Here is a 13934-nt window from a genome sequence, read left to right as displayed (position 1 = left end):
GTGCAGGTAAAGCGGATGATTGGATCTGGAAGGCATCCAAGGAAGGAGTGTTTTCAACAAAGTCGGCATACTCCATTATTGCGGCTAGAAAGAATGAAGAACCCGCCTCACACGACTTGAACGAAGGTTTTCGCAAAACTGTGGGGTGCGCCTGCCCCCCACAAGGCCAGAGTCATAGCGTGGAGATGTTTGAGAAACAAATTAGCAACTTGCGATAACTTGATAACGAGGAAGGTGGCGATTCCAGTTGAGGAGCCTTGGTGTAATTAATGGATGTGTATCAAGCACCGAAACGGCGAATCACCTGTTCTTATGCTGCCCGAAAGTGATGCAAGTGTGGGATTGCATCTACACTTGGCTTGGAATCAGCTCGGCAAGACCACAATCCATTGCACAACATTTTCTACTGTTCATGAATTTGGGAAAAGGGAAGAAAAGTGGAAAATTTCTCAAGGCGTTATGGATTTGCATAATTTGGTTACTATGGAAGAAGAGGAATGATAGTAGGTTTGAAGGTGAGACGTGGGAAGTTCAACAATTGGTTGTGGAAATCAAAGGAACACTTCGGAGTTGGAACAAAATTTTTAAAGTTGTAGCTTTGGAGTTGAGTTTCTCTGACTGGTGCTCAAAAGACTTTGAGCTCTCTTCTTGTATTAAGTTTTAGGTACTACTGGTACCATCTATTAATTCAAATTTTTTCTCTGATAAAAAAATTCCATTATCAATTAGAGATATATTGTGATCTTTACAATCACGTACACACAACAAGATTACATTTGGATCTAGTAGATACAAAGAACTAGCTAGGGTTACCGCTCTTGACACGTCACAAATAAATTACAATAAATTTTAAAAATAGTATTTATATACACACAGTTTGACAATCTTCCTCGCACAAAGGAACGATTAACACACACATCCATATGGGTGTGTGTAAATCTATGAGATAATAGGCGCTTACATGAATTCAAGCCTTAAAAAAGCAGGCCACAAACACAGCTCTAGCAATAGTTTTGCTTGCAGGCTGCCGTTCAAAGCTTCTGCAGCCGGTCTTCTCCGATGATCCACCGCGTTAACTGGCTTGGATCTGCGACGAGGGCGCTGCACGACTTGGGGAAAACCCCGAGATCAGCGCTCACCCGGTCGCACCCATTGAGGGCAGTCTCCATGTCTGCCTCAATAGCAGCATCACCATCATCCATGCAGTCGACCATGTTCACATGAAGAAGATCGCCATAGTACTTTTCCTTCTCGAGATCGTTTTCGAAAGGCTCCATTGCAGGACCCTACAAGTTCAACAACTCAGCGTGACTTGACGGCATTGACGCTGTTGGAAAAAATATTAAGAAATAGCAAAGCAATTTCGTATGTTGCATGATAGAAAACTCAGAATCCAAAATCAAGTTCTAGCAGAACTTAATTACGCGGCAATATCAGTTCGCCAGAACTGAAGATTCTAGCGAACAGATATGTTGGTGAAGAGATCAATTCTGGTCATGCAGATTCAAAGGGAGATCGAACTCCTGAATTGCCAGGTAATTAATTTTCGACTTACACGTAGGATTAAGTGCTGCTGAAATTCTAATTTCAAGTTCCACGTAGGATGAAGTGTGGTGGGAATTCTAATTTGGGCTCAATGGTGATTGATATAGAAAAGGAAACAGGATACAGAAAACACATGAGAGACATAAATAGCATAATTCGAAATCGTATTCTTAGTCTAATTTCATGTTTTTGTCCAATATGGAGAAGACAAAAACTCGTGTGAGCTCTTCCTCACCATGAAGGATAATTAGAATTTTAATTTATTTTTAAAATTAAACAATACTTTATTAATTACTAACAAGCTAATTAATACTAATTTGGGTGGTTCTCAGGAGAATCCCTACCTGAATAAGTTCAGCATAATGCTGATAAGTCTCGCTGCTCTCATCTTGATCTCCCAGTAAAGAGCCACCGTACCAACCACTAGCCTCGTCAACTGTTGTCATTGCCATGTATCTACAAAATGAGATGACCTTATTACTGTTATGTGCATATGATATCATTACACAATGAGATCAAAGAGTTCAAATAGAAAATAAATTGTGAATCTGAAAATTCATCGAAGAGGAGACAGGAGATTACTGCTGGAAGACATCTTCTTCGTTGCTTTCAACTTTTGGAGAAAGTAAATTAAGGTCATTTAAGTTAACAATTTTCATCTCTTCTTGAGCTCCATTGCTTGCAGCTTCATTGGAAGTCACCTTTGGCGCAGAGCTACTATCTTCATATTTCCTCTGACCGAAAAGCCAATTTGGACTCTTTAGCTGTATTTCACTGCAACAGATGAGTAAAGGAAATAAGTTGCTTAACATCTATGTAGGCTACATACTCGACAGAGATTTCTTTCTCATAATTACAAGATTGAAAGCATAAACACAAAATCCTATGCTAGTAAAATCGTGATGATATGAGCATAATCTAAGGGGGCATTTACTTTGAGTGATAGGATGGATAGATAAAAATAGTCCAAGCTAATCTACCATTTATTGATGGATTGATTAATTTTGAGCTTGTACTCAAACTCAATCCTATGTTTTATCAATCTATCCTATCACTAAGAGTAAACACCTCCAAAGAGTATAATCGATCATAATTTCCAAAACATAGAAAAGCCTCCCTAAATGTCAAATATGGAAAATCCACGATAAATTTACTCCGGATATCTGCTTACGCTGCATCAGGTGCCACACCGACGTTTCCTGATTTTTGATCTAGCTCACTGCAAAGCCTTACATCCTTGATAAAGCTACATGTTCTTTCTATCAATTTATCAAATGATGTCAACTTCATACGCGAGAAGTCCTCTTGGCAAGCAGGAACTGGGGCTAAAGGAGACCGTGGTACTGAAGACTTGACATAATCCAATGTACTGTCATTTGGGATTAACAGAAAATAATATCATTTCACAGATCAATCAGCAAAAGGATAATTTTAATCTGACAATCGAAGTAATCGAGTGACTATGCTAACAAAACAAAAATAGATTTACCTTTCAGGCATAAGATCATCACCGATCCCAGATACGTGAAGGTAATAATCGGAATCCAACTCCCACAAGGCAGGTTTTCCTTCTTGGGGCTGGAAGTAACCCAAGAATCTGTTTCGATCATCAGTAAATAGGCTTAGAAACAGAAAATGCGACCAAAAATTCATGAAAACCCCACTGTAGTTGGATCATCATGACTAGTTAAGACCATTTTAAGAGGCAGTTCAACGATAGAGAGAATCGATTAACTCACAAATTTATTGCATCCTGCTTTTCACCATCGGTGTAAGCATTACTGTAGTATCGTTTTATAGACTTCAAAAATTCCCTAGACTGCGTTGTAGCTTTCCACTTTCCCTGCCTCTCTGGGAATACCTAAGTTTTCGCAACAAAAGAACCATTCAGTCTAATCTTTCTCCAAATGATAATTAAATATGGTAAATAGTTCATATAGTATGATTTGGGTTTCGGGAGAAGTGTATACTGTATTATGTGCTGCCGAGCCACCATATTGCTGCGCTAAGGCATCACCCATGCTCTGGTACATATCCATGAGAGCAGCAGCAATGCTGCTATCAGCATCGATCTTCGGATTGTCTGTTAAACCCAATGCATGAAGTTGGCGACCCAGAGCTGCTAAGCCATAAGCATATTGAGCAACATTTGTCCGATCCAAGCAGTCGATGCAGTTTGTACGTAGAACTCCACTTTGAAACCGTGGTGATAATTTACCATTAATTTTATTCCTATTAAGCTGATTACTTTCAGACTCCTTATCTTGCTTAGCTAAGATATCGGAGGCGCCACTAACCCTTGAAATATCACTAGAATTAGCTCTTAAATCTCTAAGAGATGACTCCCTGTATAAAGCAATGTAATGTTAGTTCAGGTAGTGCCCTTCGATTAATAAAGTTGGTTTTCCAAAAAAGTCAAGCAGATGCAATAAAATTCTACCTAGCAGTGCTAGTTCGAGACAGTTGAATTGTCCTCTTTTTTGTGACCAAAGGTTTTCCGCTGTAATAGAATCCGGTTAAGTCGAGCGCTTCACTTGCAACTGCGCCCAAAACTGCCAAGACATTGGCAGACTTGCTGAAACACAAGGAGAACAGTTAGTGGATACAAGAAACGACAGACATTGCACCTACGGACCTGAAGAAACACACATACGTCTTTGCGAACTTGTGGAAGTCCCAATGGATAAATTTCAGTTGATTTTCCTCTATAAGAATCTGATTCAGATATCCAACCGCATTAGCAAACTCACGCCTTAGCATCATTTCTCGGGGTCTTTTCTCAACTGTCTGGAATTAAACCAGTAAAACCAAGGGAAAGAGAAAAGCTTGCTTTCAGCTTTCAAAGAACAGAAAAAAGCAATCATGAAACACTATAATCATTCAGATGCTCGAGGCAAGCCAGCAAAATGTGGTACAAACCTTAATCAGATTAAGAACAATTATTGGATTCCCGTATCTTCTTGCCAAGTCTTCAAAATGCAGTTTAGTTGCCTCATATGTAGGATCATATCTTTGCACTGCAAGTTGAAAACCAAAGATATTATAGATAGCTTATAAGGAAAGAGCAGTAAAGTTACATATCTTAAATAGACATCATGAAAATTGGTATTCTTCTCACATATGATATCGGGCTTGGGACTGAATCTTGAAGCCTCTTGTGACCAGAAAAGAGGAATGGAGCCCCTCATTTGTACAACAGAACTCATTTTCCCTTTACATGACCCAGCTTCTTCATCAAGAACAAGTTGCTCTGTTTCAACATCATTGGCTACCCGTCCATGATCATTAACTCCTCGTTTTAAATAACTACACAAGAAGAAAATACGATTTAGCTTGATAGTTAAAACCTGTCTATCACAGCAAGCCACACAACCAAAGCTAATTAGTTCATCCATATAAAAAATATGAACAAGGTATGGCGTATAAATACACAATTGCCAATAAAGTTTTTGGTGATGAAAAAAGAGAGCACAAAGAGCAAGGTTCGAAATAGCGTTAATCTATGAGTGCAAGTACCGTGTCCCAGCAAAATGGCGAGAGCGTCTGGAAACCAGAGTAACACTGAAGTCTCTTCCAAAAATTGACAGCCTAACCTGTAATCAATTGGATATAAACTCCATAAAATAAAAGAGCTACCTTGAACAAATGAGCAGACTTGTTCCACCTCAAAATAACAAAAACACACAAGTTCAAAGCATCTGTGGCTCTCAACCAAAAATCAGGAAAATGAGTACTAGTATGCCATGGTCATAAATAAAGGCAAGAAAGCAAGTTTTGGTCAAACAAAATTTAACTTTTTAAAACATCAGTTTAAACTACCTACCTGTTTAAAATTCCCATGAACAAGAGCTATTGTCCAAATGGTGTTGTTGCACCTTGACCGGATTGCTTGAGTTAGAAAAGCATTCCAAACAAACATGTTATCATATGGCATTCCTTCCTCACCAATTGATAACACATTTTTCTGTAAACTTTGCATTATAGGATATGTGTAGCTATAGAAGAAATCATTTGTCAAGTCAACACTTTGTAAAAGTTTCTTGTACCTGAAATGAAGCAAATTGCTTAGTTTATATAAACATATTATAGAAGAAAAGTTGTTTTACCAATCAGTTGACGAGCAGTACCATGTTTCAAAATCTTTGAACTCTATTTATGGCTGATGTAAAAGATTTCATATAAGAAATCCAAAAACACAAGAAAGCAAATAACTTTCTAACTCTTGAATAAATTGTCAACTTATAAAAACACATCATCAAAGAGACTCAACGGAGAATGTTAGCATTAGAACCCAAGAAAGGTAATGTCATTCCCTCTACATAAATACATAACGAAATACAAACTACTCACCGTTACTACAATCCAATAGGATCTACATAAGAAGCAGAAATATGGTGTTGCAAGTAAAAGGTGCATGCTAGATCAGTCCAAATCTTGTCCCACATAATCATAACCTCAATAGCCTAAAAAACCTTTCTGAACCAGAACCCGTACTATGGGCGAGGCCACATCCTAAATCCATGTCAAATTAGCAGAACAGATATTTCAGTCATGTCAGAACGACATTCCTGCCTTAAAATATACAGAATAAAATGTATCAACAATGACTCTTGGCACTAAAAAGATGCAACTTTGATGAGACCGACAAATTAATGCTCTTCTTCATATATCTCCACCGAATAAGAGCACAGGGCCAAGTAGTTACGTTGAACCCTTCAGCCCTAGAGGTAGATGTACCTCACTAGATATGATAAGGAAACAACACTGCCTTGTATATATTTTGAGTATTGCATCAGAAGAAAGATGATAAACGACTAAGTGGTGATAGTAACCAAGCAAATAGAGAAGTTACCGCAGCTCAGTTTTAGAATGAGCAACATCTGTTTGAACTGAAACATGTGGAACAGTGATTATTTGACTCTCATCTATACTATATATCGCATGACCACATATGGATCCAATTTGCCGCCGCTTTGTTACCAGTATCAGGTAGTATGACTCCAGGAATTTAATGCAACCTATAAAAACAATAGAAAAATAAGAATAAACAAGGACACAAAACACTTTTAACATAATTGGCACATGGGATAGCAGTTGCACTCATAATATGCCTTTGATTTCCTGACTTACCAACAATGCCATATACCTTGGCAACTAAAGTTAACCCTCCAGTGGCACGATTGCCCTCACCAATCCGTTGGAGCAGGCTCTTGACTTCTTGTGGAGGATAAACCACAGGATCTTCACTGATATTCAAATCAGAAGGCTCCATTCTATCGATTTTCAATACCCGAAAAAACCTCTCATTCCTATCACTTCCAATCAAATAAAACCTCTGAAAAAAGAGAACCACGAATTATGCTAAAATATTGAACAAACAGAATCACCTTAAGCTCTATCTTTATACACATTTCTATCAGAAAATATACTCTCTAAAACAACAAACAGAGAAACAATTCTACTCAGTTAAGCCCAACAATTACGCAAATACTGTTATAAACTGAATTTAACCCCAAAATCAAACACGATCACTTAAACGTTGATTCAACAATGATGACAAAATTGCTAAACAGTAGAGTAAACTGAATATTTTTTAAGAAATATTGAAACTTGCCAAAGCAAATCAGCTCATCAAAACCTAATTAAATCGAAAGCCTAAAGCAATTTGACTTCCCAAAGCATTGACACAAAAAAGAGGAATCCAACTCACGGCTCTCGTCTCATAGAGGCGGAATTTCTCCAAGGAGTATGAATTCGGGTCGGGAGGGCCTTCCGGGTCGTTTGACGGGTGAATTTTGGAAGAATTCGACCCGAATGATGGCGGAAGATTCGCTGAAGTGGATTTTGGCTTCTCCGGCTTCGACATCGGGAATTGAGAGCTCGAATCGAGCAATACTCGATCGAATTTATCTGGATAATTGGATGTTTTCTAGACTGTGAAATGTCCCTTTGCTTATATAGTTTCTGCTGTATCAGCCATTTTTGCTCTTTTTCTTAACCTCCAAAACTGTCAACGAAATCGGGTTAAGATGACATAATTCCGAAGTCGCGTTTGCATTTTAAACATTTGGATTAATTGCTCATTAGTGCACCAACTTCTGCTTGTTCTGCAATTCTAACACCACCTTCGAACGTTGTAATAGTATCGCTATTTTAAAACTTGTTACAAAATAACACTTTAGAGAGTTAACACTAGTAAGTGACCCGTCGAAATTCGACGGGGTCTACTAAAATATAAATTTATAAATTAATAATATATTTTTTGTTTCATGAATTATTTTTCACAAAAATAGAAAATTTAATAAAATTGTTTTAAAGTAAAAAAGTTATATGTAATATTTATTTGAAATTTAAATGTCTTATAAAATTTATATGTAAGCAGAGTTTCGATCCAAAAAATATTAAAAGAGAAATTGGAACAATTATTTGAAACGTATCTATATTAGATGTCTGTAGTTGAAACCAATAATTAAAAAATAAGAAAAAAAATAAATTAAATAATATCATTAATAACTTAAACTTTAAAAGTTTGAATAAATTATTAAATTTGCAATTACCTCAAAATCTATGGAAAATTTCATCATACAACACGTTAGTTGTTGCGTCTTGCATATGACCTCTTTTTTTAGTGACTTTTGAGATTGCCACGTAGAATTGTCCATAACTAAGAATAAGTTTCGGCAAGTATAATCCTACTTTTGAAAGAGATTGTCGATGACTTTTATTTATTGTCGACATAGCAAAACAAACACTCATAGTGAATTGCCTTCTCTGGAACAGAATTGAAAATTTAGTGAAATGTGATGAAATTGTAATCATTCTAGCTATAGAAAATTTATTGTGCTCATTTTTTTTTTCTTTAAATGAGTTTTCCTTCACTTACGTGTTTTCCAAGTTGAGTTACTATCAGCCTGGAGCTCATTAGATTGATCATATTTTTTAGAAGCGTGATTATGCATTCCTCTTTCAATTTCACGATTTGGCAATCCTGAACACTTGATCGTGTCGAGATATTCAACCGAGAATACATGTTCATCAAGCTCAATTTGTCCATCTTCTTTGCAAATATTGTCTGAACTTAGATAAACTCTTTCTTTGATAGACATTAGAGACATGACGTAATTATTTATCGTATCAACCATCTCATTAATTAGTGGGGGCCAAGATAACTCTATTCTTAAACATTTCTGTATCAAATCCATTATTAATTACATTATGGATATAAATAAAATTTTCTTGAATTGTGAAATATTAATATAATGATTTTAGATATTTCATAGTTTTTAGATATTTAATGATTTTTGTATATGGAAACTGATTAAAATTTAAAAAAAGAAAATGAATGAATGAGAATTGAGGAAAATTATAATGAAGTGATTATACGACATCACATAGGATAGAATTTATTTTGTTGAAATACTAATATAATGATTTTTAGATATTTAATAGTTTTTAATATATCATAATTTTTAGATATTTAATGATTTTTAGATATGGAAATTGATAAAAAAAAATAGACAAAAATAAGAATAAATTAGAATTGAGGAAAATTAGAATGGAGTAATTGGAATGAATGAGAATTTATAATCCGTCATCTTCATAAACGAATATTAGCGGATAGTGCATCGGAAGATAGAAAGGACTAAATTCATTCAACCGTATAGATGTTATATGCAACATAACATCTATGCAACGAGCATAAGTAGCTGTGCATCTGAAATATACTCATAAATAAAACTATGCTACATCAACACACATCTATGCAATTACAATACATATATGTGCAAGTATATGCATTACAATATTTGTCCACGAAATTAATATACTGTGCAACTGAAATCTACATATAAATAAAAGGAATTATAAAACGAAGCGTAACACAAAAGTTAAACGTACATATAAATAAAATGAATTATAAAACGAAGTGCAACACAAAAGTTAAACGTGCAACAATGGACATATAATAAAGCAACCTAAAAATATGTTATGAATACAAAAAAAAAAAAATACAAAAATTGCTCTACAAAAACACTTCTTAACTATTACATTATATAAAGATGCACAGTTGCATAGATATTAAGAATTGCACAAGCAGATTTTATTGTTGCATAGATATTAAAAATTATTGCACAAATTCGTGAATAATACTATTGGAATGTTTATTTGCTTTAATTATTTAATTTAAGTGCATTTTAATAGTGAGTGGGTGCATAATAAATAATCTATTGCACAAAAGAATGTTTAGTTGCATAGCTTAAAAATATATAAATTATTAATTGTTAATTTAGTTGCAATCGTATATACATATATGTGGATTTTAATTGAAATAGTTGGGATTTAATTGCATTCGTATATACAAAACCAAAACTAATCAACTAAAGCCAATTAAGAAAATAGTAAAAGACAAATATAATCTTTAACTAATCAAAAACACAAAAATACGGGAATGTATAACTAATGAAACCATTTTATGCGCATGTTTTCTCAAATTAATCCTAACCACTAGATCTTCAATTTTAAAGGCTAAGATGTGGTTCCTAGTTCTCATTTTAAAAGAGGTTTTTATTAGAACCTCTTCCTATATATATATATATTAAAAATCATTTTTATTGTAAGAACTTAGAATTAAATTAATTATTTTTCCATCTTAATGGATATGATTAAATCATATTCCAAAGGTAGTTTTTTTTTTTTTTTTTTTTTGTAGATTTAATAATTAAGAATACTTATCTAATTTTGCATTTTGTGATCAACTTTGTTTCGATTTTTAAGGGATCTATAGTCTTTTTTTATAGTAGTTTTTTATTCCTAATATACAATAGGTATTAGAGGCAAATTAAAATATATTAAGTATTATTGATCAAATGTATAGATTAGTTCTACATTCTTATCTTAAGGATGGTTTTTTATTTTAACTCAATTGAAGTATTATATACGTTGAAACCTGAATTGGTATGCCCATGAGGTCGAAGACATTTTTTTAGGGAATATAAATAGAATTAATAACATCAAAGTCATCAATTTTTACATTATAGAAAAATAAATCCTATCCTACGTGGCATCGTATAATCACTTCATTCTAATTTTCCTCAATTCTCATTCATTCTTATTTATTTATACATTTCTAATCAATTTTTACATTTAAAAACTAGTAAATAATCATATAAATTTATAGATAAATTCTATACTATTAATTAATCGTATAAAACTATTAATAGATAAAGTCTGTACTATTAAATAATTGTATAAAATTATTAGATAAATCCAACATATTCATTTAAGTATAAATCCTACATATCCATTTGATTATCGGAACCCAGCCAAATTAAAACACATTACCACTTTGAGGGTCCATTCGTCTATTTTCAAACGCCTGAAATCTCTCCCAACCTCATACCAACTTTTCTAATATATATAAACTAATGACCAACAAGAACTCATCATACCTCACAATCCACCTCTTTTTCACTTAACAAATTTAACTTAATAAAATGATGCCATCCAGAATAGGAATCCTTATACCCCCTTAATTGAGATTGTTCCAAGTATGACTAAAACTTAAATAAAGTATACCAATAAATTAATCTACGAAAAGAAATCAATTCAAATGTCAATTCATTTTTTAGGAAAGATATTCTTCAACTAAATGTTATAAATAAATAAAATAGGGGTAATTGCCTGTAAATTCCTAACGTTTACACCGAATTGGTTTTTGCACCTTTTTTTATTTTTCTACTTTTAAATACCTAACCTTTCGTTTTTGTCTCGAATTTGTCCGGTGATCGGTTTTTTCTCATGCCGGCGCCGGAATTGACACTGTGGCAGCTGGAATGGATAAGGTGGTAGCCGAAAATTGACACCTAAGCACATTTGTTACATATGGAAAAAAACTTTAAAAAAAAATACATATCATCATCTTCCCCAATCTTTCATACTTCCAAACCCTAATTCCCTTCCCCATCCCCCAACCCGCCGTCGTCGGCGACGACGCCCGTACCACCACCACCGACGCCTGAAACCCTCCAGATCGACTCCCTCTCACTCTGGTTTCTCCAATTCGTGCCTTAGATCCCCAGTTCACCACCAATTCACGCCGCCCCTGCTGCGCTACCACCACTATCGCCAACACCACCAACAGGTCGGTACCCGTCACCCCTTGCTAACCACAGGGGGCGACGCGAATTGATGGAGAATTGGGGATCTAGGGCACGAATTGTTGCCATTTGTGCACCGCCGCGATTTGGGATCTAGGGCACGAATTGTTGCCCTTTGTGCGCCGTCTGTGCTTGCGAATGTGGTGAGAACGATGTGGGGTGGTGCCGGCGATGGTGGCAGCTTAGGCGGCGGCGGGTTGGGGATTGGGGAGGGGCAGATGGGATCTGGGGATTTGGGGGAGGGGCCGATGGGTCTGGGGATGGGGGAGGGGGTGGCCAGCGTCGGCGTGTGGTGGCGGTGGGCGGCGCCGGCGGGTGGGGGGAAGGGAGGAGAGCTGAATTAGGTTGGGCAGATGATGAGTTGGAAATTTTTTTCTTCTTTTTTTTAAAATTTTTTTACCACATGTAAAAGTTATGTTTAGGTGTCAATTCCGGCTGCCACCTCATCTATTCCGGCTGCCACAGTGTCAATTCCGGCGCCAACATGAGAAAAAATTGATCACCGGATAAATTCGAGATAAAAACGAAAGGTTAGGTATTTAAAAGTAGAAAAATAAAAAAAGGTGCAAAAATCAATTCGGTGTAAACGTAAGAAATTTACAGGCAATTACCCCAATAAAATACATGCCTATGCCCAATCTATCTATATATATAATAGCAAAATAAATCATATCCTACGTGGCGCCGTATAATCACTCTATTTTAATTTTCTTCAATTTTCATTCATTCTTATTTTTTTCTAAATTTTTACTCAATTTCCATATCTAAAAAAGATTTATATTTGTATTTTATTTTGTTATATAATATTAGTTTAAGTTTATCACATCATACTCACAAATTAATATGTATATATATAATACATTTATATATAGATGTATTTACTTAAATAATTAACTATATATATATATATATATATATATGTGTGTGTGTGTGTGTGTGTGTGTGTGTATGATTGAATATGATTTCAAATTTGACGATGTTGTTTAAAGTTTGAGACGAGATTATTCTCATAACTTAATTATAATTTCACAAATTCTAGACAAAATGATACTCACAAGTAAGTTAGATATTTAATAGTTTTTTGATATTCTAATTGATTAAAAATAAAAAAAATAAGAATGAATGAGAATTTAGGAAAATTAGAATGGAGTGATTATATGATGCCATGTAGGATAGAATTTATTTTGTTGAAATATTTATATAATGATTTTTTAGATATTTAGTTTTTAAATATATCATGACTTTTAGATTTTTAATGGTTTTTAGATATAGAAATTGATTAAATTTTTTTTAAAAAAATAAGAATGAATGAGAATTGAGGAAAATTATAATGAAGTGATTATATGATGCCACGTAGGATATGATTTATTTTGCTTTAATATATATAATAATGATGACATGACTCACTTAAGTTGACGTTGCTAAAGTTGCACGATCACAATATTTTTTTAGGGTTAAATACTAAATACAACCTGAAGATTGACCCGCCTTGAACAAAAACAATCCCAACCAAACGTAAGTTGCATGGAATACCTTATCGTAACATTTTTAAAAATTTTCCGTCCAGCCATCTGACGTCCGTCACACTGTCCGCAATTTTATTTTATTTTTTAAAATTAAAACATACCACATTTTCTCATTAACCTAATAGCGCACACACACTAAAACACATTCACTCACACACACTCAGCCACACACACTAACACATGCACGCACTGTCCCTCTCTCCCGGCTCTCTACCGCGCCGTCGATGGTGGCACCACCCGACGGGGCGCCGACTCTCTCTCTCCTTTCCTTCACATCTCTTCTCTAATCTCTCTCATCTCTCCCGATATCTCTCTCCCACTTAACCTCTCTCTCTCTCTCTCGGTCGGAAAACAGGACGGCACAATCGCCACCGCGCCGTCTGCCACTTTTTCCCTTGTGGAACTGCCGGAAGCACCACCGCCGCCGCCTCGCCAGGCACGCCCTAACCCCCTTCCTTCTCTTTTCTTTGTTCTTCCTATTTCTTTTTCTTATTTTAAAATCTGAAAATCTTCCTTTTTCCTTTTTTGAATTGGCTAAACGGAGAGAACGGCGGCTTCGCCGGCGCCGCGTCAATCAACGACGACGAGGATGAGCCACCACGGCTCCGCTGCGGACCGCCGCTTGTGTGCTCCAGGTAACCCTAGTTATCTTTTCCCTTTTTAGTTCTGTAAATTATGTATACACACATATATACAATCATAACTCTCT

The 13934-nt window shown here is 35.3% G+C and overlaps 1 protein-coding gene across 2 annotated transcripts; it reads right to left on the bottom strand.

The window, feature by feature from the left end:
• Positions 1–682: 682 nt before the first annotated feature.
• Positions 683–7614, bottom strand: LOC131010211 (phosphatidylinositol-3-phosphatase SAC1). 2 transcript variants are annotated; one of them, XM_057937628.1, is made up of 16 exons: positions 7256–7614; positions 6676–6880; positions 6398–6563; positions 5369–5591; positions 5062–5138; positions 4664–4851; positions 4465–4562; positions 4199–4332; positions 3986–4120; positions 3516–3891; positions 3285–3406; positions 3035–3142; positions 2717–2914; positions 2128–2319; positions 1890–2001; positions 683–1286 (listed from the first exon to the last, which is right to left on the bottom strand). In XM_057937628.1, exons 1-16 carry the CDS (start codon positions 7409–7411, stop codon positions 1032–1034), a joined length of 2745 nt encoding a protein of 914 aa, XP_057793611.1. In that variant the 5' UTR covers positions 7412–7614; the 3' UTR covers positions 683–1031. The 2 variants fall into 2 exon arrangements, with proteins under 2 accessions (XP_057793611.1, XP_057793612.1); XM_057937629.1 differs by lacking the exon at positions 7256–7614 and having other exon boundaries at positions 684–1286; positions 6692–6826.
• Between the last annotated feature and the right edge of the window lie 6320 nt (positions 7615–13934).

Source organism: Salvia miltiorrhiza, chromosome 2 (genome assembly GCF_028751815.1).
Source record: "Salvia miltiorrhiza cultivar Shanhuang (shh) chromosome 2, IMPLAD_Smil_shh, whole genome shotgun sequence".
Taxonomy (NCBI): domain Eukaryota; kingdom Viridiplantae; phylum Streptophyta; class Magnoliopsida; order Lamiales; family Lamiaceae; genus Salvia; species Salvia miltiorrhiza.
This window is presented reverse-complemented; position numbering and strand designations above follow the sequence as displayed.